Raw genomic sequence first — 25512 nt, 5'->3', positions numbered from 1 at the left:
GGTTAATATGGTCATGTCAGTCCGTGCCGGAATTTATCTATTATATTGTCTATAGCTCACTTCAAAATGCCAACATAATGCAATTTGCATAGGCCAAAATATGCATAGGTGAGGTTTTCAAAGGACATTTTCTCGAAATCTATACAGTAGAATCACATGGTTACTTGTGTACAGGTAGTCAGCACAAGGGTTAATATGGTCATGTCAGTCCGTGCCGGAACTTATCTATTATTTTGTCTATAGCTCACTTCAAAGTGCTAAGAAAATGCAATTGGCAAAGGCCAAAATATGCATAGGTGAGGTTTTCAAAGGCATTTTCTCAAAATCTATACAGTAAAATCACATGATTACTTGTGTACAGGTAGTGAGTATAACACTTAGTATGGTCATGTCAGTCAGTGCCGGAACTTATCTATTATTTTGTCTATAGCTCACTTCAAATTGCCAATATAATGCAATTTGCATAGGCCAAAATATGCATAGGTGAGGTTTTCAAAGGACATTTTCTCAAAATCTATACAGTGAAATCACATGGTTACTTGTGTACAAGTAGTGAGTATAACACTTAGTATGGTCATGTCAGTCCGTGCCGGAACTCATCTATTATTTTGTCTATAGCTCACTTCAAAGTGCTAAGAAAATGCAATTGGCAAAGGCCAAAATATGCATAGGTGAGGTTTTCAAAGGACATTTTCTCAAAATCTATACAGTAAAATCACATTGTTACTTGTGTACAAGTAGTCGGTATAACACTTAGTATGGTCATGTCAGTCCGTGCCGGAACTTATCTATTATATTGTCTATAGCTCACTTCAAAGTGCTAATAAAATGCAATTGGCAAAGGCCAAAATATGCATAGGTGAGGTTTTCAAAGGACATTTTCTCAAAATCGATACAGTAAAATCACATGGTTACTTGTGTACAGGTAGTCAGCACAAGGGTTAATATGGTCATGTCAGTCCGTGCCGGAACTTATCTATTATTTTGTCTATAGCTCACTTCAAAGTGCCAACATAATGCAATTTGCATAGGCCAAAATATGCATAGGTGAGGTTTTCAAAGGATATATTCTCCAAAACTATACAGTCGAATCACATGGTTCCTTTTGTACTAGTAGTCAGTACAACACGTAGTACGGTCATAGCAGTCAGTGCCAGAAGTTATGTAGAAATCTGTCTGTACTTCACCACAAAGTTTTAAAATAATGCAATTTCCAACAGCCAAAATATGCACGTGATGTTTTTGAGGACATTCTTTCCAAAACGTAAGATGTTTTTGCTCCTACAATGCTATTAATTTTTTTAAGAATCCTATTCATTTCCTATGGAAAATTACTTTTTGCTCAATAGCTTCCATGGTATGGCACCCACCCCCCCCCCAAACCAATGCATAACTAGTCTACTAGATGGTACTAATTAGACACACCTGAAGATAATGGCCTCCCCATTTTGTGATCCATAAACCCCTTTCAAGTTGAAAAACGTAAAAAAAAAATTTACAGGTCACTAATTTCATCTGATTTTCACGAAACCTGACACACAAGATGATCTTTAGACCAAACCCCACAAAAAAATTAACCGTCTCATTGTTCAATAGCAAGTTTATTTCCCCAAACCCAAACAAAAACCAAGCCATTCCAGGCCAAGGCCAAAGCCGAGAGCCATGCCAAACCAAATGCAAGTCCAAGGATGTCCAACTACTTGACCCCCATATTGCTGGTCATCTGCACAGCACACAGAGCCATTCTTTTTTTTTTAATTCTTCCAGGGTCCTGGTGTCCATATTGGCACACAGGGCATGGAACCACCGGTCACATTTATCACACTGGATCTGTTGAATTGAAAAACGAATGTATGATTTATTCATGTACATGATTTCAGTTGGTAGGAACACTTAGGTTTAAGTGGTATGTCCCAGGTGGCGGGGGAAGTAAATCTGTGACTTCTAAAAGTAATATTATTACAGTACAGTACATTACTTAGTCAGTTGCTACCAACACTGAATGTCACATCACGATTCCACATTTAACTGCAGCTAACAACAACTCACCCAGTCGGTATTGGCAGGTGCATCTCCAGGGGGCTTGTCAGCTCCACACATTGCGCACATTTCGTCATCAAAGACTGAAAGAAAGTGTTTTCGCAAAATACAATTAATCTGAATTGGAGTGCCTTTAAGTTTTTCATTATTATTCATCATTTAAGTTATTGTACCTGATGCTTCAAGGACTTGGAGTCCCATATTTCTCCTGGCTTCTTTGATGGCTTTCTTGGAGGTGTCAAAGTCAATGTGGGGCGACTGAGGGAAGGCTTCCATTACTGCTCTGGCCATCTAAATTAACAACACTGTAGTTATTGAAAATGTCTTCCTCTTTTAATAGATAACTAAAGCATATGTAAACACATGCATGACGGTGAGGATTCACAGAAATCTTGTATGTGTACAGAAACACCTAAATGGAACCTTATTTCAACCACTGCAAACACAAAAACATCATGTTTCCACTATACTACATAGTTCAACTTACTTCGACAACAATAACGCCACAACTGCAACCATCCTTTTGTACAGGGTGAGGTATTACTCCCCCTTTCCAGTGAATATCCACCCAGTCAGTTTTTCCATGGGATGTCCTCCTCATCTTCTAGTATTCCCTGAAGAAGTGTGATGTTGTGATGTAATAATTTTCTTTAGGTTTGTATTCACTTATAATGCATATGGACAGATCTTCAAACATACCACAGATTACCGACTTCAGACAATAAGAAACAGCTGCCATTGGTGAATATAAGTAAACATGACTGACTTAAAATGTTTAGAATTCTAGCTTGAATATTTACTGTAGTCTCTGGGTGGCGTGTGTAGAGTCCTCAAGCTCAGAGGACGATGGGGATGGATCCATTTGAAACACTGTTCCAGAATTTGCGTGAATGCACTGTGAAAAAAGAGGGTATACTGTATTCAATACTTTATTCCACGATGTGATAGCGACAAACCAGCATGTTCCAATGATTGTTATTCACGTGGACGAACAATAGTACTGCCTCATACTTTTCAAAGTTGACCTACAGCATGAAAAATTACTTTTGATGATTTGATGAAAATGTAAGTTAGTTGTTTAACTATGAGTATCATGGTGTCTATCTTGTGTACCATCTTCGATAGTTGAACATATTACCTTAGGTAAACTATATCTCTGTCGCCAAACAAAATAACACCTGCAGTGTAATGGTCCATCAAGTAGATGGTGTCTACAACATTGGTGTTGTAGGCACTGAGATGCATCAATCCATGAATTATCTGATGAACACAACATAATGTTTGGTTAACATTAGCACACAGCATCGCCATATGAAAGCAAACTACTTTTTTGGCCATTGAAATGAATAATGTAATTTCAACGGCCAAAAGATAGGGGCGAAGAGATAGGGGCCAAGAGATAGGGGCCAAGAGATAGGGGCCATGAGATAGGGGCCAAGAGATAGGGGCCAAGAGATAGGGGCCAAGAGATAGGGGCCATGAGAAAGGGGCCAAGAGATAGGGGCCAAGAGATAGGGGCCAAGAGATAGGGGACATTATAATGCACCCCCGTTCCATTCCCTCTGTGTTTTGAAATGTTCATATAAATTCCTTTAATGCATTTATATTGCTTAAGACAAGCAGTGAGAGGAAGCGGTTGAAAGATGCCTACCTCTCCTGTCAACCACAGGTGTGGCCGTAGTGAAAGCAGCTCAGAGTGGTGAATAATGAGGCTTCGACCCTTCATTTGGGATGGAAGCACTGCAACAATCACCTCTGTTGATCTCTTTTTCCACAGTGCGTTTAACTGAAAGTCAGGATTAACATTTAATCAATGCAGCAATTAAGGTGTATGATCTATGGTTTAAGTCTATGATGTGAAATGAGAGCTGCTATACAGGGACGCGGGAAGTCAGTCCGAGGGGGGGGTGCTGAGAGAGAATCTATATAATGACGTCATAATAAATGCTGCGCAACATCCGTTGTTTACAGAGACGAGATGAGGGGTGACGTCACATTCAGGGATCCACTCTGATAAACACTCTACTGGTGTGTAAAAAGAGTTCTGCCAACTAGCCACTGTTATTCACAAACGTTAGCAAATAAACAATGTGGAAATTAGAGTCAACTCGGCTGATACTGGGCTGAATTTCACACACTAACAACATGCCGACAAGCTGTTGCGGTCCGGGATTATACACAGCGTTATAACAAGGATTCAGGAGGTTATTTCTAAAGGTTTACAAAGGAAAGTGACAATAATAGAAAGCCTTAATTTTCATCCAGACTTACGAGTTGTCTGATATGAGGAAGGTGACGATTTCTCCGTCAAGTGAACCGCCCGTCTTTGCTCTTTTTTTGCCAACCAGCTTATGTAAAATCAGCATAGTACGATATTCAGCTATCGACAGTTCTGCGTTGTGCGTCTTAGCCTACGTCAGCCTACTCAGACAATGTTCTAAATAAATTGAAATGATAATATGATAAATATCATAAAAAGGGTGGATGTCAATAATTAAATGAAAAATCATGTTGTATGATAAAATTATAAAAAAAAAAAAAAAAAGTATTGATTTGTTCATAAAACCTTCTCACTTGCAGTTACAGCCAGAGGCCGCCAGGGGGGGTGCTGCAGCACCCTAAGCACCCCCACTTCCCGCGTCCCTGCGTTCAGTTCACGTTCGCCCAAAATATGAACGCGTTCATGAACGCGTTCGGGCACAACACTGGTCGTCGGGACGTCAACGTACAACCCCTATCTCGAACCCACCCCCTCGCCAGTGCCACGGGAGTGAATCATATTCGATTGATCCAATATTGGACTGATCCAATACGATGTTGGATCAGATCACTAGAAATAGTAGTTATGCTGAGAGGGAAACAGAACCTTGTGCTTCTTACATTTCAAGAACATATCAAGAGTGCACTTTTAGTCATTCCGAACTATGTTAGGCCTGTTTCGTTCAGGCTTTAGGGAATTGATAAAGAATATACAGTGTATAACTTGTAATTATTTTGCATTGATAATAACCAAATGTGGGTTTACCTGTCAGCGGCGGCTTCTCCCCCAAAGTGAAAATGAAAACAAACGATTCATTGGAGGTGAACTGCATGCTGGGAGCGTCCCCAAAGGTAGACTAAAGTCGTTTCGTGAGACAGGTCCATCTCTGAATTTAAAGTTATTCAGTTTTCAACTGGTGTATACAGTCTATGTTATGAACTTCATTGACTTTATTCAAAGGTTGTATAGTTTTTGAGATGCTGCGCACAGTTGGAAGTGCATTGTCGGTGTCATAATCAAGACTTCCGTATTCTTCAAAATAAAAGCCTCAAAATGGTAAATACTAAATGTATCACATGAATATGTCTATCTCACTAACAATAACCGTAGTTATATTACTAAGTAAGAATTAGAAGAGATAAATACATTTTCTACAATAGTTTGTGTTCTTGGTTATTATTATTATTATTATTATTTTCTCCACCTGCCTGTCCCTCTCTCCTAATGCGTCTCAGACTGGTGGAGGAAGTGTGCTTGTCCCTGTCATGGACCTATTAAAGAAGGTCCCGGTCAGAACTTCTGAGTGTCTGAGTGTTGACTGACGACCGATCTATCTCATTGGTCCCAAATCAGTGCGGCAAGGCACTGTTTTGCCTTGATGAAAGGTTGGGTGTATCATTATATTTGGTGGAATTCAATATATATTCTGGCAGTTATATATATGAGGAAATAATATATATGCATTCATTTCATATATATTGTTTCCAATGCATTCATATATTGGAAATATATGAATGCATTGGAAACAATATGATATAGAGCGGGATAAACTACAAGTGTGGTAGAGATGCACACAGTTTGATAGAGAAGATGAACAGAGATGTCAGACACACATACACAAAAGCACACAAACACGCACACGCACGCACACACACACACACACACACACACACACACACACACACACACACACACACACACACACACACACACACACACACACACACACACACACACACACACACACACACACACACACACACACACACCTGGAACCCAGTAGGTTGGAGTGGTTACAATAAAATAACCACTGTTGCAGGTGCTCATCAAGCAATTAATTAACAATGGAAGTCAATGAGGAACAAACGTTGACTTCAATTGTTCCCTTTACACTTTAATTTTTTTGCTATTCAATTTGTCTAGGCACTTGAAGCAGCTTGAAGACATTTTTGGGGCCCTGAAACGCAAGCTGCATGAGGATACAACCGTCACTGCTCCAGTGAACTCGTTTGTGGAACCATTTGGGAAGCGCCAAACTGACAGTGCTTTACAGTCAGCATTGTTTTACTTAGGGTAAAACAATTAAGTGCAATCTAGCTTTCGTGCAAGACCAAGGGGCTTCCATCAAACTAGTGCTACCATAGGTGTCCAACCGACAGCGGTGCCCGGAGAAAGGCAGCTTTGCGTGGTAGGAGAACCCTTGGAGCTGGCAGTTCCCCAAAGAGCTCCAGAAAGGAGCATGTGTACTCCAGACAAGAAAGACCAAAGGGTGTACCACACAACCCCTCCCCACACAACTCGGCCCCTCCCCAAAGGGTGATTTTACAGTTGCTATTGTTATATATCCAGATGTTATTTTTACTAATTTCTCCAAGATGGATTTAAAAAAAACATGACATCTCAATTCGACATGACAAATTTCACAACACCAAATTTATTTTCCTTGGCACCATAATAATTTATACCTTATACCATTTCCACAAATAATCAGGCGTAGCCTCCTATTCAAGAAGGATACACTTATAGAGAAACAAAGGTATTCCACTTTTCTAAGAGTGAGAAACTAGGCTCTCATATTGTATGCGAAATCACTCAAGACGGTAATCAAAAGAGTAGCCTAATAGGCTACAGTTATCAAAAAAAAAACAGCAAGGCCAACAAATGATTTGTTTGTAAATAATTCCGAGACAGACGGAGAGGCGCTCCGCAGCTGGGATGGGACGCACTTAGTTGGTGTGCCCGTGAGAAATCCTGTCAACGCTCCCAGCTAGCAGGTCATGAAACTGGGCCTGAGTCAGCCTCAAGGAGCACTGGAAGTGGCTGTAATCCAGACGGGGCTCCTGGAGAACACGGTTAAGTTCACCGAGCTGTGTGCGCCTCCGAAGGATGTGATGAACCCAGACATGTTCTCTGGGTTGGCTTCTCTGACATCTCTGGTACTTCCACAACAAGTAAAGAGTCGCAGTGGTGGTTATCTCTATGGTTGATCAGAATGAAGTGGTGGAAATAAAGGTTGGCGCTCAGGAGGTAAGCCCCGCCTCCTCTGGAGAAGGCCGAATATTCAAGGGTTGTGTCGGTTTTTACTCATCCGAGTTAACATTGCGGTTTGCATGGTCAAGCTATGGGAGGCAAAAGTTTGCTGACGAGATTCAACCTAACCAGACAACACTGTTTGAGTATCAGGTCCAGTTACTTCCGTTCAAGCTCTTTTCCTCTTTTCTGACTTTATTCTCAGACTTCTGACTTTAATCTCAGAATTCAGAGTTTAATATCAGAATTCTGACTTTAATATCAGAATTCTGACTTTAAACTATGAATTCTGACTTTAAACTATGAATTCTGAAATCTCAGAATTCCATAGTTCTGACTTTAATCTCAGAATTCTAAAACTCAGAATTATGACTTTCTTCTCAGAATTCCATGGTTCTGACTTAAAAGTCAGAATTCCATAGTTCTGACTTTGAAGTCAGAATTCTAACTTTAACCTCAGAATTCTGACTTTAAACTCAGAATTCTGACTTTAAATTCAGAATTCTGACGTAAACTCAGAATTCTGAGTTTTAAAAAAAAAAAGGAAAAAAAAGGGGGGGGAACTCAGGCGGCCCCATGTGGGACTTCTACGTAAATGGTTCATTAAGCCGGACAATAAGTGTTGGATGTTTTGGGAAAGTCTATTTAGACAGTAGTCTTCACAGTGGGCAACCCACTTCCATTGCCAGCGTTAACGGATGGACCTAAAGGTCCTCGTGTCGAGTATGTTGCGTTTTCCCTCTGCTCGTGTGTTTGTCCAGCCAGGCCTGCAGCAGGGGCAGGTGTTTGTCCACCCATCGGATATTCAACTCAATGGACTCGTACGTCTGCTGAATGCACCTCAGCTCTGAGCCCATCTCCTTGGTCAGGGAGCCAAAGAACTCCTGAACCTGAAGAAATAAGTGTTAAGAAGGAGAGAACAATTGCAATGTGCAGACGAGTCCATGCTAATGATTTAAAAGGATAAACCTTGATAAATGTGAATTCTGACAAACGTTGAAAACTTGTAATTGCTACTTTTGAAGGTTTGTTAAGACACAATAGTAGTAGACAAAATAGGAGGTGTGTTCACCAGATATTGTTTAAAAATCTTGTTACGTGTGTGTGTATGTGTGTGTGTGTGTGTGTGTGTGTGTGTGTGTGTGTGTGTGTGTGTGTGTGTGTGTGTGTGTGTGTGTGTGTGTGTGTGTGTGTGTGTGCGCGCGAGTGTGTGCGTGCATGTGTGTGTGTGTGTGTGTGTGTGTGTGTGTGTGTGTGTGTGTGTGTGTGTGTGTGTGTGTGTGTGTGTGTGTGTGTGTGTGTGTGTGTGTGTGTGTGTGTGCGTGTGTGTGTTCTCACCTCTTTCAGCATTTGTGGGGTGGAGTACTGGTCAGTTACCCCAGTCACCATTTCAGCTATGGAGCTTGAGCCTTCCCCAAACCTTCTCAGACAATACAAAACACACACACACACACACACACACACACACACACACACACACAAAGATATTCACTTAAAATTAATTTACTTCAAAAGTAAATGTATTAAGTAATTTACTGCACACAAATTAAAACCTTATGAATATTATCACTCAACAAATGTAGATCACTGATGGAAAGTGTTCATAAGATGATACAATTCCTCTTTAGAAGCTAGTTAACACTGATGGCGGCAGGTTTATAAACTAATCTGGTTATTATATTAATATATAACAGTTTTCAACATTTGGATGTTTAAGAAGTCGTCAAAAATATGCATTGAACAGTCCAATGCTAAAAGCCAATGTTTTGTGCATCCGGCCAAATATAAGTATATTATACAGGTCAACTGTGTTGAAGGATTACCCATTGAGATGGACCGTCTTTCTGAGAGGTCTGAACTATGGGCGCTGCACTTTGGAAAAGCAAAGCTTTTCGGTATGTGTACTGATAATCCCGACACAGAAAGACCCCAGACAGATCCCAGTTGGGTTCGAACCCCGGTCCTTGTTGCAGTGACGTGATCTGTGCAAACCATTGAGCCACCATGCCAAGGTCAACCCTTTCAAACACATGTGAATGACATGAGACGAGAGGCAGACTGACTTCTTGATCAGGGCCGGCCAGTTTGCCCGGAGGAAGTCCCATGCTAGCTTGTAGCCATGGGGGTTCTTGCTAACAGCGATCACCACATGGGGAAGATCCTGGGTCTTCAGAACCTCCCCACGAAAACTCTCCTCCAGCAGGCTGAGAGAGAGAGAGAGAGAGAGAAAACAATCAACAAATGCATGAGTGAGAGCTCAGCAATGGGAAGGGAGACATGGAAAGACCAGAGAAATTGAAAGGCAATGGAAGGAAGAAGACAACTGAATTGCCCAGAACGGTGTTTTACTGCCAATCCGACCGTCTATAACGCAGACCCACATGTGGAGTTTGTCCGTCAGGGGGCTGATGGAGAGCGCCATCTCTATGCGGCTCTTGACTGACGTGTCCGGGGAACGGCCGTACATCTCATACAGGAAGTCCCACCCCTCTGGAGTGCGGGCTCCAATAGCAAACACGCAGAGGCTGATGTCACTGGGGAGACTGGAGAGGGATGAACATAGAAGAACTTGACATCCTGCAGGGACTAAGGTTGAGCAGAGGACAAACATTAACAAGACTGTTCATTCATTCCTGACCCTGTGGGGAACCTCGTCTGCATAGATTCAAAAATGTATTCATAATGTACTGTAATATGCAGCTATTATAAGCAACATAATGATTTAAATTGCTCAGTGTGCACAGGTTCAACCATCCATGTCCAATGCTGTACGCCACCTAGGGGACCTTAATGGGCTCCTCCAGACAAAGGAAGCCATTTCATGGTAGAAGTTTGTACATAATGGCCTAATGCGCCATGTTGCCATGCAGGAGATCTCCCCGAGTGTGTGTGGTGATGCCTGGTTTAACCTGTGCACATTGATGACTGAATGTGAAACAGGTGTGCAACAGACTCGGCCAGTTGCGGCGGCTTAAACCATCATCCACACACAATACACATTCAGGAAGGTCTCAAAGAGAACGACAGCCCAAGCCTAGAAGAGGTGCCATGATGGGTCGGAAAGAGTCTGGAGTGGTCTTAAATCAAAATGTTCTCATACAGTGGCAGGTGCAATGTTGATCAGAACAGACATTCTCACAAACTCATTTCCCTCACTAATAAGTAACGGGTGGACCTTTCTTACAGATTACCCTCCAGATAGCTCTTACATCGGGACCAAAGAGAGGGGTTCAGGGTTGGAGACCGGGTAAAGGGAGACTGACCTCATGTTGCCGTCCAGGGCCTTCCAGCTGTGGAAGAGCCTACTGGCCTTTTCCACGCAGGGCGGATGGTTGCGCACGCAGGCAAACATCAGCAGGTAGCTCCTCAGCACCCTCTCAGAGACCGACCCGGAGTCGCTCCACGTCTGCTGGTCGATGAGGGTCTGTAACAGCTCCACGATGTAGCCCTGAGAGGAACGCGTTTCACCCACTTTAACTGAAGCCATTGTTAGAAGGCCGGGCGACACGGCGCCCACGGCAGAATGGTTCAGTCCAGCGACCCTCTGGTCCACGCAGCCCCAGGGACGCAGTGGATGCTCCCCCGTAGAGAACAGAACCAGCAGCAACAGGATGTCCAAATGAAGTCAATACTGTTTGTGTACCCCTTACTGACAGTAAGTATGTATAAGGGACTTGAACCGGTTCAAGAAACGAAAATGAAAACAAAATCATACATATATTAATTACATTTCTCTGAAAATGTAATTTCTCAAATGCACATTTCTCAAGCATAGGTACCTAGGTTTATCGTTATGTTGAGTGAAACAAGGCACAAGAGAGCTGCTGGAGATATGTTGCAGTGAGGGAGAGGGTGGGTTTTGCCAAAGTATTTTCACTAATGGCTTATTCTTGAATCAGAACTTTTGGGGGCTTATGCACGGTTGGCGTCAGGCGAACCTTCATCTGGTTCTCCAGCGTCTTCATGTCCCTCTTCTCCATCAGCTTGTAGATGGGCACCAGCTCGCTGAGGCCCTGGGTGACCGCCAGGGGCTCCATCTCCCGGGACAGGTACAAGGACAGCTCCAGGGCCGTGTCCAGCGGCACCTTGCCCACACTGGGACACACACACATACCACCTTTAACCCTCTCCCGCGTGTTGAGAGAGATTAATCAATATGTTGTTATTTTGACGATGTACATTCACAACGTGCATTTTGTATGTTTCCACAAAAAAAGTACTTAAAGTTCTCATTTTAAGTACCTTGCATTTATTCAGGTGAGTCTCAGAGAGGCATCTCATTTGCGAGAGAGACCACATAGCAATTATTATAGCAGAAAATCTATTAATAGATAATAATCAGTTGCCATCCCAGTTATGCTTAGTTTAGGAGGTAGAGCTGGTTGTAGGAGTGTACGGTATAAACGGTATAGAAAATACACCGGTGTGAATTTGCGCTACGGTATGGATTTTGACGTTACCGTGAGACCGGTGTTACTGGTAGACAGTGTTGTGTGTAACGCGTTACAAAGTAAGTAGCCCCTTAAAACAGTAATGTATCTACTTTTTCAGGTAAAAAGTAAAGTTACGCGCAACTACTGAAAATATGGTAACGAAACGTAGTTCCTTTTTCAATTCGGCGCAAAGTTACTGACAGATTTGATAGCGATACTGCCTGAGAAGGCAGTATCGCTATCAAATCTGTCAGTAACTTTGCGCCGAATTGAAAAAGGAACTACGTTTCTATATAGTATGCTATTGCGCAAGCTTCCCTCTGCATCTCTTCCACAACACTTCCGCAGGCATTTTCCAAAGCCAGTCCTTACGACTAAAAAAGCTAGCGGTGGAACGAGTTGACAAACGCCGTCACTGTTTTCCTGTGTAAGAAAATGGTTCCCTTTCAAAATGTCGATAGAAAAAGCTTTAAAGAGATGGTCAAAACACTCGATCCCAGGTACGCGTTACCTGCCCGCACACACTTCAGCCAAATTGAGATGCCAAAACTATACGGCTAGGTCCACAAGTGGTAAGGTCCGCGAAGATATCCATACTATTAAACATTAGTGTTTTTCAGAGATGGAAGTAACTTGAGAAAAAGATTTGCATTTTTTTTTCATGCCGTTTTGCTGCCTTACCAGTATTTTACCCCCGTAAGAAGCATTTATACCGAAATTAAAAGATAAAATTGACACATCCTGACCATCTATGCCTCAGATCATACCCTGATATACATTTTAGTCCATACCGTACAGCCCTAGCTGTTTGTCTTGGAACCGGAATGATATTAGTTTGATCACCAGCCCATGCTATCTGAGGGTCGAGGTGTCCCCAAGCAAGAGACCTAACGAGATGTCTGTGGCCTTGTGTGGATGACACCACCGTCAGTGTGTAAACGTGTGTGAATGAACCTTTGTAATTTGATTTGGATTGAAGCGTCTGTTAACTGCCCTAAATGGAAGTGTAAATGCGATAAACGGGGAGCCCTGACCTGACCAGCTGGAAGACATTGTTGATGAGGCTGGCGCGGTCGCTGCTGCTCAGGGCCGTGTGGTTGGTCTGCAGCAGGCGGGTCAGGCCGCTCCAGCCCTGCCCCTGGTAGTGCACCATGTAGTAGCCGCTCATGTCCACGTTGAACTTGACCCAGTCCACCTCCTCCTCCAGGTACAGGACGTCTGCAGGGACAGGTACACGTTGGACCCACTCAGACATGAAACCATTGGGTCAGTGTGACTGAAGCCATTGTTGGGCCCATGTACCAGTGGTTCTCGGTCAGTGGTCCCTTATCGGGTCCTGATCCATCGGCCAATTTGATTTGAAATAGCCAATAAATAATGACAATGCAGTTTTCCTCAATCATTTAAACACGTTTTCTGAAACTATAGCTCAATTTCTCAAAACACAAACCTGAGAAGAGTTAATCATTTTGTCAAAACTACACAAATTCTTCTCAAAACTTTTTTTCCACCCAACAGTAAAAACTGCTATCAAATGAATATCTCTTAGACAGCATCGATTAAACACTGGTGTGATCAATTCAAAACACAAATACAACATCAATACTATTTACATATGTTTTGGCTTTATGAGGCCATGTTACATATTCCAATGTATAAAATTGTTTAGAAACAGCTTTCTTTTTTAAAGTTGCAATTAGGTGGTACATATAGTATAAAGATGGATGCCATATTGTAAAACAGTACTGTGAATATATCATATAAATATTGCATTGACACAATCGTATCAGAATAGGATACAATGCATATTTGTCTATCCAATGAGCTCCAATGGGCTAAACTCACAATCCCAGCTTCCCAGAGTCATTCTGTACATCTATAGTTGATGCTGCAACATTGTTCTGACAATACACCAATGTTACCTATTTGGGTAAATTACAGTACAATAATTGCACTGATAAGTAAAATGAAAAGCACTACGGTAAGAAAATGTTAGGCTGTCTTTCGGGGATGAAATGATGAAATCAGTAAAAAAGGTAACAAAGCAATTCTTTTTTTTTTTACTGTAATACAGTCAAATGTTTAGCTGAACTGATTGCATAAAAAGCTTTTCGTAGGCCAACCAAAAATAAAAATAAGAATATAAATGAGGTGAAACAGATCTACATGTAAATCAGTATGTATCCCAGCTCCAATCCCGATCAGGCAAAAGGACCATATCTACAACAAAGTAGAGCTCACCGAGTCCTCTTTAATGCTCTAACACATGATTGAAGTGTTTTGCCAGTTAAGTTGGAACAGGTGAGAAGTGGGTAAGACTTATTGGTAATTAGTTGTTGCGTTTTGAAGGCCAGTGTGATCCAGGTGAACCAAGTGTGCTAAATGATTATATTTGTGCTTAGAGTTCAGCAAAAATGGGAAAAAACAGTGGAATTGTGCTTAGAGTTAAGCAATCTGGAGTCTCGTAGTTGATAGATGAGCTTTACATTTTCAGAATTGTGTGCATAGTTCCATATTTTGTGTGTATACAATCGAGAAAAACTGTAATAATTCAGTTTTCTGACCTCTTTCTACTGTATACTTTTATTGTATCTAATTAAATGTGCATAATGAGCAACTTGGTGTCATGAACCCAACTTTAGTTGCCCAAATCAAGTTAGTTTGAATCTGGGAACCTTAGTCACCCCTAAAAGCATAGGTCTGAATAAAAGTATTTCGGAGCCTATCTAAAGTCACAGTTTTTGTTTACTAAACATAATGCACACCCCGACATCCATATGACCTTATATGGATCAGAGATCAGTAAACCTTATTCGTTTTCTTCGTTGTGGTGGTTAAATGTGTTTCTAAGATAACAATAATTCATTAATTTGATAAATTCAGTTGATTACTAAGACTCTGTATCATTCTCGGTTTGGTGGCACAATATGAAATGGGTTGGGCATTGACCTCAAAAGTTACAGGGTTCTCACCAGTTTTGTTCTCCAGCAGAAAGCGTTGGATGGTGTTTGAGTGGCTGGTTTTGTAGGTCAACGGGATCTTCCACAGGAACCTATCGACGCACAGCATTAATGCTGATGAAGACATTGGTGACCATGACAGTAAGAACCATCTCTTTTAACACACCATGAAGTAAAAGTAGGAGAATACACATTAACAATGTCCTCAATTAGTCGAATTTCTAATTACATTAGAATCATTTTTTCTGTTGATCGATTGATCGATGTTGGACCCCTACTCATTTATTACACCTTGGTTGACTGAAAATACCGGAGGATCGTCTGCACGTTTTTATTGGACATAATGGCCCTGCCCGAACAGGGGTTCCCTGTATGAGCTCCGTAGTCTTTACCCGTCGCTGAGGGCGGGACCGTCCTTCTTGAGGTAGCGTTCCTGACGGAGCCTGACCTCGCGACCTTTCACCTCCACCGTGACCAATGGGAAGCCCTCCTGCAGCGTCCAGGTGTCCATGATGGTGCCCACGTCCAGCTCGTCGTCTGTGTACCATTTCTACACACACACGTACACACACATTCAAACAATCACAATCATTACAATTCTATAGTAAAATCCCATGTTTCTTTTTTATATTATAGTCTAATATATTTTATATTCAAGAAGTCACACAATGCAAAGTCTGCCGGATATTTGTTGTACAGCAGAAAGTACTGTGACATTTTGCCACCCTCCGTGTCAGTACTCAGGTTCACTCCACGATATTCAAAATCCCGGCCAATCAAATTCCTGCTGTTTAAAGCATCGAAGCAGACAAACGAGAAAACAGTAAGTGCCGTAGATCTTGAGGCGTATTCAGCAGAGGATCATGGGTATTCCCAGCATGGGGGGGCAAGCGCTCTACTTCCCTGGCTGCTAAAGTTGTCAGAGAATTGAGGTACGTCGGTACTTACAAAGCCCTCGGGTCGCAGCTTCCCCTCGGAGCAGAAGGCCTTCTGCTGGACTCCGCCCACCTCGAACTGGTCGGACTTACACACCTGTTGGGGGGGGGGACACACACAACTCCTTGACTCGCATCTAACCACACTAGGACACGTTAGCTAGCTAGCTACGATTGACCTCTACTTCCAGAAATCCTGTTGCCTTACAATGTCGGACAAAGAAAGCCTCACAGAATTCTCTGTATTAACTGTAATTGATCATGATCATTTTGAGAGTACGAGCAGAGGACAAAATAATAATCGGAAGAACACACACATGAGGACGGTGGGGACGCCTACTCACGTTGGAGAGGCTCTGCCAGAGGTGGCTGTTGACGGTGTTCTGGTAGCTGTAGCGACGGAGGTAGCGGATGATGCCCTCATTGAAGGCCTCTGGGGTCATGAAGTCCCGCAACATGTTCAGGATGCAGGCCCCCTGCGTTCACACACACAGACCAGTGAGAACATTAGGCCTAAAAAAAAAAATAGTTTGGTTCCTGTTGGTTGTCAGTTGAGGTCATGGGTAGGTAGGGAATTTATTTTATTTTTTTATTTTATTTTTTCCAGCGGCAGCGAATGATAGGTAGGTTGTTTTCATTTAAAAACGAGAAAATTCGCTCATCCTTGTACAGAATGAAGAGGTGCTGTACCAAAACGTAATTATAGAGGTGCTGTACCAAAACGTAATTACATAAAAAAAAAAAATTAAATAATTTGGGTCGCACATAAATTGACAGGGTCGGTCGGAAACCGGAACCAAACAATTTTTTTTTTTAGGCCTTAACATAACATTGTTGAGAATAATAAATCTAGATTGCCCAGACTACTGTAATGAATGAATGCCCTTAAATATGACTTCTTTAATGCCTTTGTATATGTAATGTTCGTTTCCCTCGGCCTATTGAAAATTACTTCAGGGAGGACGTTCCTCCCTCAGCCTCCATTGACTCCCATTCACTTCCCCGAAACACTCATTAGCTTCCACATTTGGCTCAAACAATGTTAGGCTTACAGCCAATGTAAAAAATTGTGAAATAATGTTCTTATTTTTCTTCTGTTTGATATTGTGGAAAGGAGGTTAGTGAATGATTCAGAGCATGATGCATTTTAAATGACATCCCTTTTTGTCTTCATTTTTCTTAAATCAATTGTAGCTGAAAATCGCCAAATAACAACCAATAGCTTCAGTCATTGAGGGCAAAAATAGGCCCAATGATAGGCCCAGATTTTTTTATTTACTTTTACAAATCAAGAGTAGGCCTGATTTGACTAATTGGCTTTGCATCCTTTCCTTCTGCCCTTGTAGTCCAAGACATGCTGCCCACCAGCTTTCAAAGTACAATGCTGCCACTGGTGGATTTGTATCAATTCACATAATTATCCATCCCTGCTATTTTGTAGTTCACCAAAACACCCTGAAACAACTTGAGTCTCACATATTCATGCCACCATACGCCACTAACAGTGCAAGCAGACCAATGGCAACCAAGCGTGCAGTCCTTCCACCCTCACTTTAAAAACCACCAGCCGCCACTGACACGGACACACCATGAACACACACACACGGACACATCATGAACACACACACACACGGACACACAATGAACACACACACACAGACACACCATGAACCTCTGGCCTCCCGTTCCGGTGTCGTAATTACAGGCATTCCTTTTTTTCTGTCCTTTTCGTCCTTTTCAGATTCTCTGGGAGTTTAAGGTGGAAATTTGATCCCTTTATACTAGCCTCGATACTCGATATTCTGGTGTCTCACCTTCCTAGTCCAAATCTGGGGAGACGGGTAACCAAATGGGAGATTTGGAACGAACATTCTGTTGTTCGTTCTGTTATATAAATGTTGTACATTCTTTTGTTCTATAAATGTGGTACATTCTGTTGTACGGTCTGTTTTATAAATGTTGTACATTCTGTTGCTTGTTTTTATATAAATGTTGTACATTGTGTTGTATGTTCTGTTATATTAATGTTTTACATTGTGTTATATATTCCGTTATATAAATGTGGTACATTCTGTTGTATTTTGTGTTTTATAAATGTGATACATTCGGTTGTATAATTCCCGGTCGCCCTTGAGACGACTTCAATGTGTTCCACCGGGATAAGGGTTAAAAAAGGACGGCACCTTGCTGTACGAGACGTCATCAAACATCTCCCAGATCTGGGAGGGGGTTTCCACCGGGGTGGAGACGGGATGGGAGGAGGTGAGAGAGTCGACCTCCATGGCGTTGAAGCATTTCCCCAGAAAGAAGTTATCCTATGGGAGGAGGGACAAGTCAATGAAGAGGTCAGAAAGGTGGAGGGTTAGGGAAGTGAAATTAGGCCTAAAAAAAAAATTTGTTTGGTTCCGGTTTCCGACCGACCCTGTCAATTTATGTGCGACCTAAATTATTTTATGAGCTTTATAAAAATAAAAAAAAAATAAAAAAATAATAATAATTTGATGCAAACTATAATTACGTTTTGGTACAGCACCTCTTCATTCTGTACAAGGATGAGCGAATTTTCTCGTTTTTAAATGAAAACAACCTACCTATCATTCGCTGCCGCTGGAAAAAATAAAATAAAAAAATAAAATAAATTCCCTTCCTACCCATGACCTCAACTGACAACCAACAGGAACCAAACTTTTTTTTTTTTTAGGCCTTAGTTTCCCGCCTGATGACAGTGTGGCAGGTTTATAGAAGGTACCATTTAGGGGATTTACATTGAGGGGCTTTTGCTGACACTTTTATCCAAAGCGACTTGCAACCAATCATTCACACATTGACAGCGGATTCAACCATGCAGGGCGCCAGCCAGCTCGTCAGTGGTAGTCAGGGTGAGGTTCCATGCTCAGAGACACCTCGACACTCAGCTAGGAGGAGTCAGGGATCGAACTAGCAACCTTCGGGTTACCAGTCAACTTGCTCTACCTCCTGAGCAAATGCCACCCAGTACCAGGTGTAGAGAAGGTGCCAGGTGTATAGAAGGTACCAGGTGTATAGAAGGTACAAGGTGTATAGAAGGTGTAGAAGGGTTGAGTACCACACGCCTCCGGAGCTCTCACCACTTGAAGCTCGGGGTAGGTGATGTCCACCGAGACAAACTCCATGAACTTGGCGAAGCCCTCGTTGAGCCACAGGTCGTTCCACCACTCCATGGTGACCAGGTTCCCAAACCACTAGACAACAACAGGAAACCCAGTTAGCCATCTCACCCCTGGATATGGCAAACTCATTTTGATCTTCTTTAAGAGAGAAATTGTTAATTTACTCACAGATGAAAAGCAACTACAAGCAATTATGTATTATATATATCCTGTAGTCTGTAATCCATGTAGTAGTGAGATGTACTGTATTTGCTATGATTCTAATCAAATTAAAACACATTTGGTTTTCCCCATTACTAAATATTTGCCAGGTATGCGTTTAATATCACATCCTCTTGTTATTAAATAATAATCGTCATTGGTCAGCAAGGACCAAATTAAATTTTGAGAGATTCACTGGGTAGATCGAGTCATTGATATACTACTTTGAATCTAGACATTTAGTAACTTCAATACTACTTGAACAAAAGTACAAACGAAACGTGAAAAAGTTACACAGCAGAGCTTTAGAAATGTGATGATATTAATAGTTAAATTAAAAATATCAATTAAAAAGTAAAAAGAGAAGACACTCAGCTAAAATCATTAGCTGAATGACTACCATCCATTCTAGCTGAGTAGGTGGATCATTGGGTTTTGGATTGTAGAGACAATGCACTCTCCAGCAAATCAAACCCTGATCAGACTGATCTACAGCCATCTGAAGTGCTAATTAATGTGTGTGTGTGTGTGTGTGTCAGCATGTGATGCATCATGAAGCACCATCATGCCATGGCTCTTTGGTACATGAAACCTGAAGCTCTTGCTAATTAAAACAACCATCTCCTATATTAGCTTCACACACACACACACACACACACACACACACACACACACACACACACACACACACACTGTACATAATACTGCTCCGTATACCTGAGCCAGCAATATATTTATCCTTTTAAAAAGGTGCTGAAAACTATTTCATGTAGACGCTCACTTAAAGACTACAGGGATCTTTGTTAATTTTTTTGACTCTGCAGCAACGTACAGGAATCGCATGTCTAACCTCATCAAAGTGTAGCCTGGAGCTAGCATAAAATAACAAATCTTGCATATTGTACATTTAAAATAGTATTTATTTTTCATTTTTATCTCCATATCCCTAGCTAGTGAAATGCAAGATCCAGGTGAAAGGTTACCTGGTGGGCCAGCTCGTGAGCGATCACCATGGTGATGCCCAGCTTGTCGGAGGCTGAGGACTTGGGTTGGAAGAGCAGGCCTGCCTCCCTGTAGGTGGTCAGACCCCAGTTCTCCATCGCCCCCGACTGGAAGTCTGGGATGGCCACCAGGTCTGCAGGGTTAACAACACAACATCTATTTGGATCGATTTGAGTACATTTGCATTTTCTCTAATCTACTCTAGACATACCACTACGACTGTGCTGGCTTTAACTTGTTTGAAGAGGGGAAAAAAGGGAAAAAACGAAATGGGACTATGATTTTTAGCATTCACTCAATACAAAGAATATAATTATTCCTACTTAAAGTGATAATAGAAGGAGTCCCAACAAGGACTCTGCCATGCATGGCTGAGGAGGAGGTGGTGTCCGATGGATAGAGTTTCATTCACAACGGATTCTTGATTACTAAAGACATCTCAGGATTGTTTACCTTCAATTTTGGTCTTTCTGAACCTAGTGTGCTACATTGTGAACTTTTCTGCATTCAGAGACACAAGGAGCCTCTAGATTGCATTTTTACAGTCTTGTTTTTCTTAGAGGCTCGTTTTCTGTTCCACATACATTGTGGGATAAAGTCAAGGGCTTCATAACATCTCACTTGAACTCATCTTATCTGATTACATGTAAAAAAAAATATTCCGATCGTGAGACTTGGGGTGCAGAGGTGTACTCGAGTAATCATCAAGCAAATCATGAAGCATTACAGAATTATTGTAATATTGTCATTTTCCAACATCTTCTAAATACATGATATATTTTGTTGAATTTTTGTAACGTTTTAGAGCAGGATATATATTTAAATAGACTCCAAAGCTCTTATTTATAATATAAACCATATTATTATTGCTTTATTTCATACCCATATAAAGTTGTCTTTGCCCTGTCTTTGCCCTTGTGGTTCAAATATGAACCACAAGGTTCATATTTGTAGTTCTATGAATGCATTTATAATGATGGCAAAGGGTTGTACACCAAACACGACAAGGGACCAGGCCACATACCCTGCTTCGGCAGCGGGTAGGGGATGTCGAAGAAGTCATCGTAGAAGTCCAACAGCTTGACCGCAGCGTCCAATGCGAAGGAGGTCTGGTCAATCTTCTCTGGTGACGCGTAAACGGAAATCTGAGGGATGGCATATTTTCAAATGTTCACACACTTATACTCTGTTCACTTTGGGTAGGTTATATTCGTAAAAAAACCTGAGCCACAGACTTAGCGATGAAGAGGTTAAGGGCTATCAAGGTGTCCATTTAGCATCAGCAAACTGTGTTTCATCAAATTCATTGTAATCTCAAGTAATTTCAGTGCATCAATGTCCTTTTTGTTTCAGTTAACACATCAATAAATAAAAAAGGTATCACAACAGACAAGATGCGTCAATGAAACATTCAACCACCCAATCAGATCGTCCATTGTATGACTCATTGGTTTGATAGCCAATGGGATGGCTACTTGGTTAGAGAGTTAATTGTATGCCCATTTAAAGATTCCTCAGTTATCATGTAACCCCCTCCAGCTCACCTTGACCCCGTGTTGGGTGGTCTTGCTGACAGACAGGAAGTCGGACACGATGAAGGCGACCAGGTATGTGCTCATCCTCACACTGGTGTCAAAGTAGTCCTTCAGCAAGCCCCCGGCCAACTCTACTGTGTTTATCTTGGAGAGGAAGGGGAGCAGTGAGAGAAGTGCAACCTGGAGGAGGAACGTCTCGAGTCGAACCACACAATCACCGCAACAACACGGTCCTCAAAGCGGTGTGATATGCTGCCATCATCACCACAAACGTCGACAGACACCAGAGTAACACTTTCCCCAAGGTCCCACCGTGGCCACAGCAATAACATCACCACAGCAACCAGACAGAGTGGACACGATAGCAGGTCTGACTCTCATGTTTTCATGTTTTTGTTGACTCTCATTGCCCCCTGGGGACAAATAATTTTTTTTTGAATTTTGAATTTGAATTTGAATGTACCTTGGGCATGTTGGATATGGCGATATGGCGGGGCTCCCGTACGACCTGAATTGTGAAGTTAGCTTTGAACGCTGGCTCGTCAAAGCATGGGAAGGCTGCCCGGGCGCTGGTGGCCTCAAACTGGGTGGAGGCCACGTACCTGGGGAACAGAGGTCAAGCTGTTAGTACTTCAGTTGTAATCGACATATTGGGTCAACATCACCGCGGAAGTTGTTGTATATCCACAACAGAGACTGATAGTCACCTACCTGATCTCCCCACTGCTCGCACGGTAACTGCTCTTATAGAAGCCCTGATAGTTATCTGACAAGTTGGCGGAAAACTCCAGCAGAACGTCGTACGTCTCGCCTTGGTAGAGGACCCGGTCGGAAAGAAGAGCTAACTGTTCAGAAGCAGGGTGCTCTAGGAAGCGCAGGGGGGTCGGAGGTCCCCCTGGCACCAGGAGCGTCACCTTGGAGATGAGCAGCTCGCTGCTGTGGAGGACGATGGTCGCGGTGTTTTCCAGGACCTCCAGTTCGATGTGGACCACGCCGGTGAAGCGGAGTGTGTTCATGTCGGGGTGGACGGTGAGGTTGTAGTGAAGGGGAACCACTGTCTGGGGGAGCCTCATGCGTTCCCAGGGGAAGGCTTGGTCGGCCGGGGGAGGCGTCCCGGCAGCGTCGCTGCCCGGTAGCTGTGCCGCGAGGGAGGGAACGCTGGCCTCCAGCAGGAGGAGTACGAGGAGAGGAACAGCGAGCATGGTGGCGAAGGAACGTTGGGTTTACACCACTCCTACGGGTTACAGTAAGAAAAGGAGAACACTGTTTATTTTAGCAATCTGGGGTTGTGAGGTACAACAGCAGAATACACAAAGTTTGATCCTGCATTGAAAAAATAAACGGCCTAAGGGGATGGGTCCACTACGGGCCTTTCTCTGGCAAAAAAACACTGGGGTCAATTGCTGAAAAAAAACACAACGTTGTGCTTTTCTTACTGTTATGACAAGTGGTCACATTAGCTCCTTACCTCCTAGCTTAACATCGGAGCAAAAACGTATTATTAAACATCCATGAGTGATAAGCAGCTGAGGAGTGGAAGAGCTGCGTCAGGTTCACTGGCTCTCTAACTGCTGCTAGGATGCCATCCGCTGAAAGGCAGCTCTTGAGATTCAATCTGCTGCTTTAAAGGACATACATGCCTTACAGTTGGAGGAAACTATTATAAAATATAGGTCGGAAAAAGTGGAAAAGGAAGCATGAATTGCGGCAGCAGCCGCCAGAATTGAAAGCCATATGGGGATGATCTGAATGTCTATTATGAAGAAACAAGCAAGCCGGTGGAACCTCCATTTACTGACGATTCTGCCTTCAATTTTTTTCAAGTGGCTGCTGTACCTAAGACCCCACTTCAGAGAGCAGTTTGGTACATCTGTAGTAGCACTCAGTTAGCCACTAGTCTAGTGCAACTAGTCCACAACTGGTAGATCCGGAAATCAACATCTTTCATGAAAACCTCAAGGAGGCAAAACAGGAAACTGCTGATCTCACGATCATGCATTAAATGTATCCGAACAACCTAAAGTGAAAGTATCAATGTTTGATGGCAATTGGTTACCCACTTTATTATCAAACTTTTAATTCATACATTAACATATAAAGGAGAAGACTAGTAGATGTCAGATAGTCTCTTTACTTTCAGCTCATGTCAGGCCAGATATTTGATTCGTAGCTGTCTGCAAATGAATGTGGGCAGAGGATTTCCAGAACCCCCGTGTCTGTCTAAGAGACATTTTGGTGACGAGATGATCTGAAATGAATTATCGGGCACTGATTATAAGGCACGGAACTGAACATAAAAGAAGAGGATGGGAAATCATTTTATTCCCAAGGGAATGTTGCCACCACATTCAAGACTGTGAACACATGTATGAACTGGATGTTACATCCACGTTAAAAGGGATAGTAATAAAAACGGATGATTTAGTTACGTCTTAAACAGATGAAGTACCAGAGGCCTCCTATTGACTCCCATGTTAAAAAAGATAAAAGAGATTTGAAAAGATATATTTTAAAAGAAGAATATCTTTAAAGTATAAAATGTTTTAAAAATCTGAAAAGAAGCGCGCGATTCCAAACTATTCAGCACATTTTAAAATTCGAACAGTGTCTCTTGGTGAAAAATTGAGGAAGGAGATAGGTCCCAGAGTTTGTAGAGAATAATAATGAGGCAAGAAAGCAAGAAGAAAACTTATGAAGAACAATAGTTGAGCTCTGCATGCAGCACTCACCTAATAAACATACATGCTAGATTTAGACATATTTGGAATTCATTGAGCACAGTTTAACATTGTATTACACCCAGTTTTTGGAGACATATTTACATGTATATTTTAAGTATATTATATTTAAGTATATTTTATATATTATATCCGTAACACGGATATAATAAGTCCAAATCCGTAACACACGGAATAAAGTGAACAATATAAGTGGTTTAAAGACCATATCTAAGTAAAGAGGTGTGTGTGGGTCATGCGGACAGGGTCGTCGGGACATCATACAACCCCTACCTCGAACCCACCCCTTCGCCACGGGAGGGTATCAATTCGATTGATCCAATGTTGGACTGATCCAATATGAGGTCGGATCAGATCACTAGAAACAGCAGTTATGCTGCCTGACAGGGAAACATAACTGCCTCTCTAGTATAGGACCCTCGTGCTTCCTACATTTCAAGAACATATCAAGAGTGCACTTTTAGCAATTTCTATCTATGTATGGCCTGTTTCGTTCAGGCTTTAGGGAATTGAAAAAGAATATATAGTCTATAACTTATAGACTATATAACTAATATTTTGCATTAATAATAACTAAACGGTTTACCTGTGTGAGCAGCGGCTTCTCTCCGAAAGTGAAAGTGAAAACAAACGATTCATTTCAGGTCAACTGCATGCTTGGAGCGTCCCCAGCGGTAGACCACAGTCGTTTCTTGAGACAGGTCTATCTCTGAATTTAAAGTTATTCAGTTTTCAACTAGTGTATGTTATGAACGTGATTGAACTTTATTCAAAGGTTGGATCGTTTTTGAGACGCTGAGCACACAGTTGAAAGTGCATTGTCATAAATAAGACTTCCGTGTTGTATTCTTCAAAATAAAAGCCTCAAAATGGTAAATAATAAATGTATCACATGAATATGTCCATCTCACTAACAACCGTAGTTATATTACTAAGCATAATTAGAAGAGATAAATACATTTTCTACAATAGTTTGTGTTCTTGGTTATTAACTTTTTTTCTTTGTATTTTTATGGACCATGATCTCCATCTGCCTGTCCCTCTCTCCTATATGAAGGTATTATTGTAGCAAAAGTCTTTAGCACCTGTAACTGCAGAATTTGAATGCGTACACTAAAGTCACAGTAAATTTGAAGTCGAATATATTTATTTTACATGTGTACTCTAAAGTCACAAATGTGTAACAGTACATTTGTAGTTGTAAATATTTTTTATACCATTGTAAACAC

At 41.9% G+C, this 25512-nt stretch overlaps 1 protein-coding gene across 1 annotated transcript; it reads right to left on the bottom strand.

The window, feature by feature from the left end:
• Nucleotides 1-6713: 6713 nt before the first annotated feature.
• Nucleotides 6714-25108, bottom strand: erap1b (endoplasmic reticulum aminopeptidase 1b). Its single transcript, XM_060055125.1, has 19 exons — nucleotides 24870-25108; nucleotides 22257-22779; nucleotides 22009-22147; nucleotides 21555-21689; nucleotides 21035-21155; nucleotides 19992-20143; nucleotides 18766-18879; nucleotides 17842-17973; nucleotides 16003-16134; nucleotides 15672-15755; nucleotides 15116-15273; nucleotides 14736-14815; nucleotides 12798-12981; nucleotides 11269-11425; nucleotides 10594-10778; nucleotides 9712-9873; nucleotides 9394-9534; nucleotides 8669-8750; nucleotides 6714-8220 (listed from the first exon to the last, which is right to left on the bottom strand). The coding sequence occupies exons 2-19, from the start codon at nucleotides 22745-22747 to the stop codon at nucleotides 8035-8037; spliced, it is 2835 nt and encodes a 944-aa protein (XP_059911108.1). The 5' UTR covers nucleotides 22748-22779; nucleotides 24870-25108; the 3' UTR covers nucleotides 6714-8034.
• Nucleotides 25109-25512: the final 404 nt, after the last annotated feature.

The sequence above is a fragment of the Gadus macrocephalus genome, chromosome 6 (genome assembly GCF_031168955.1).
Source record: "Gadus macrocephalus chromosome 6, ASM3116895v1".
Lineage (NCBI taxonomy): Eukaryota > Metazoa > Chordata > Actinopteri > Gadiformes > Gadidae > Gadus > Gadus macrocephalus.
This window is presented reverse-complemented; position numbering and strand designations above follow the sequence as displayed.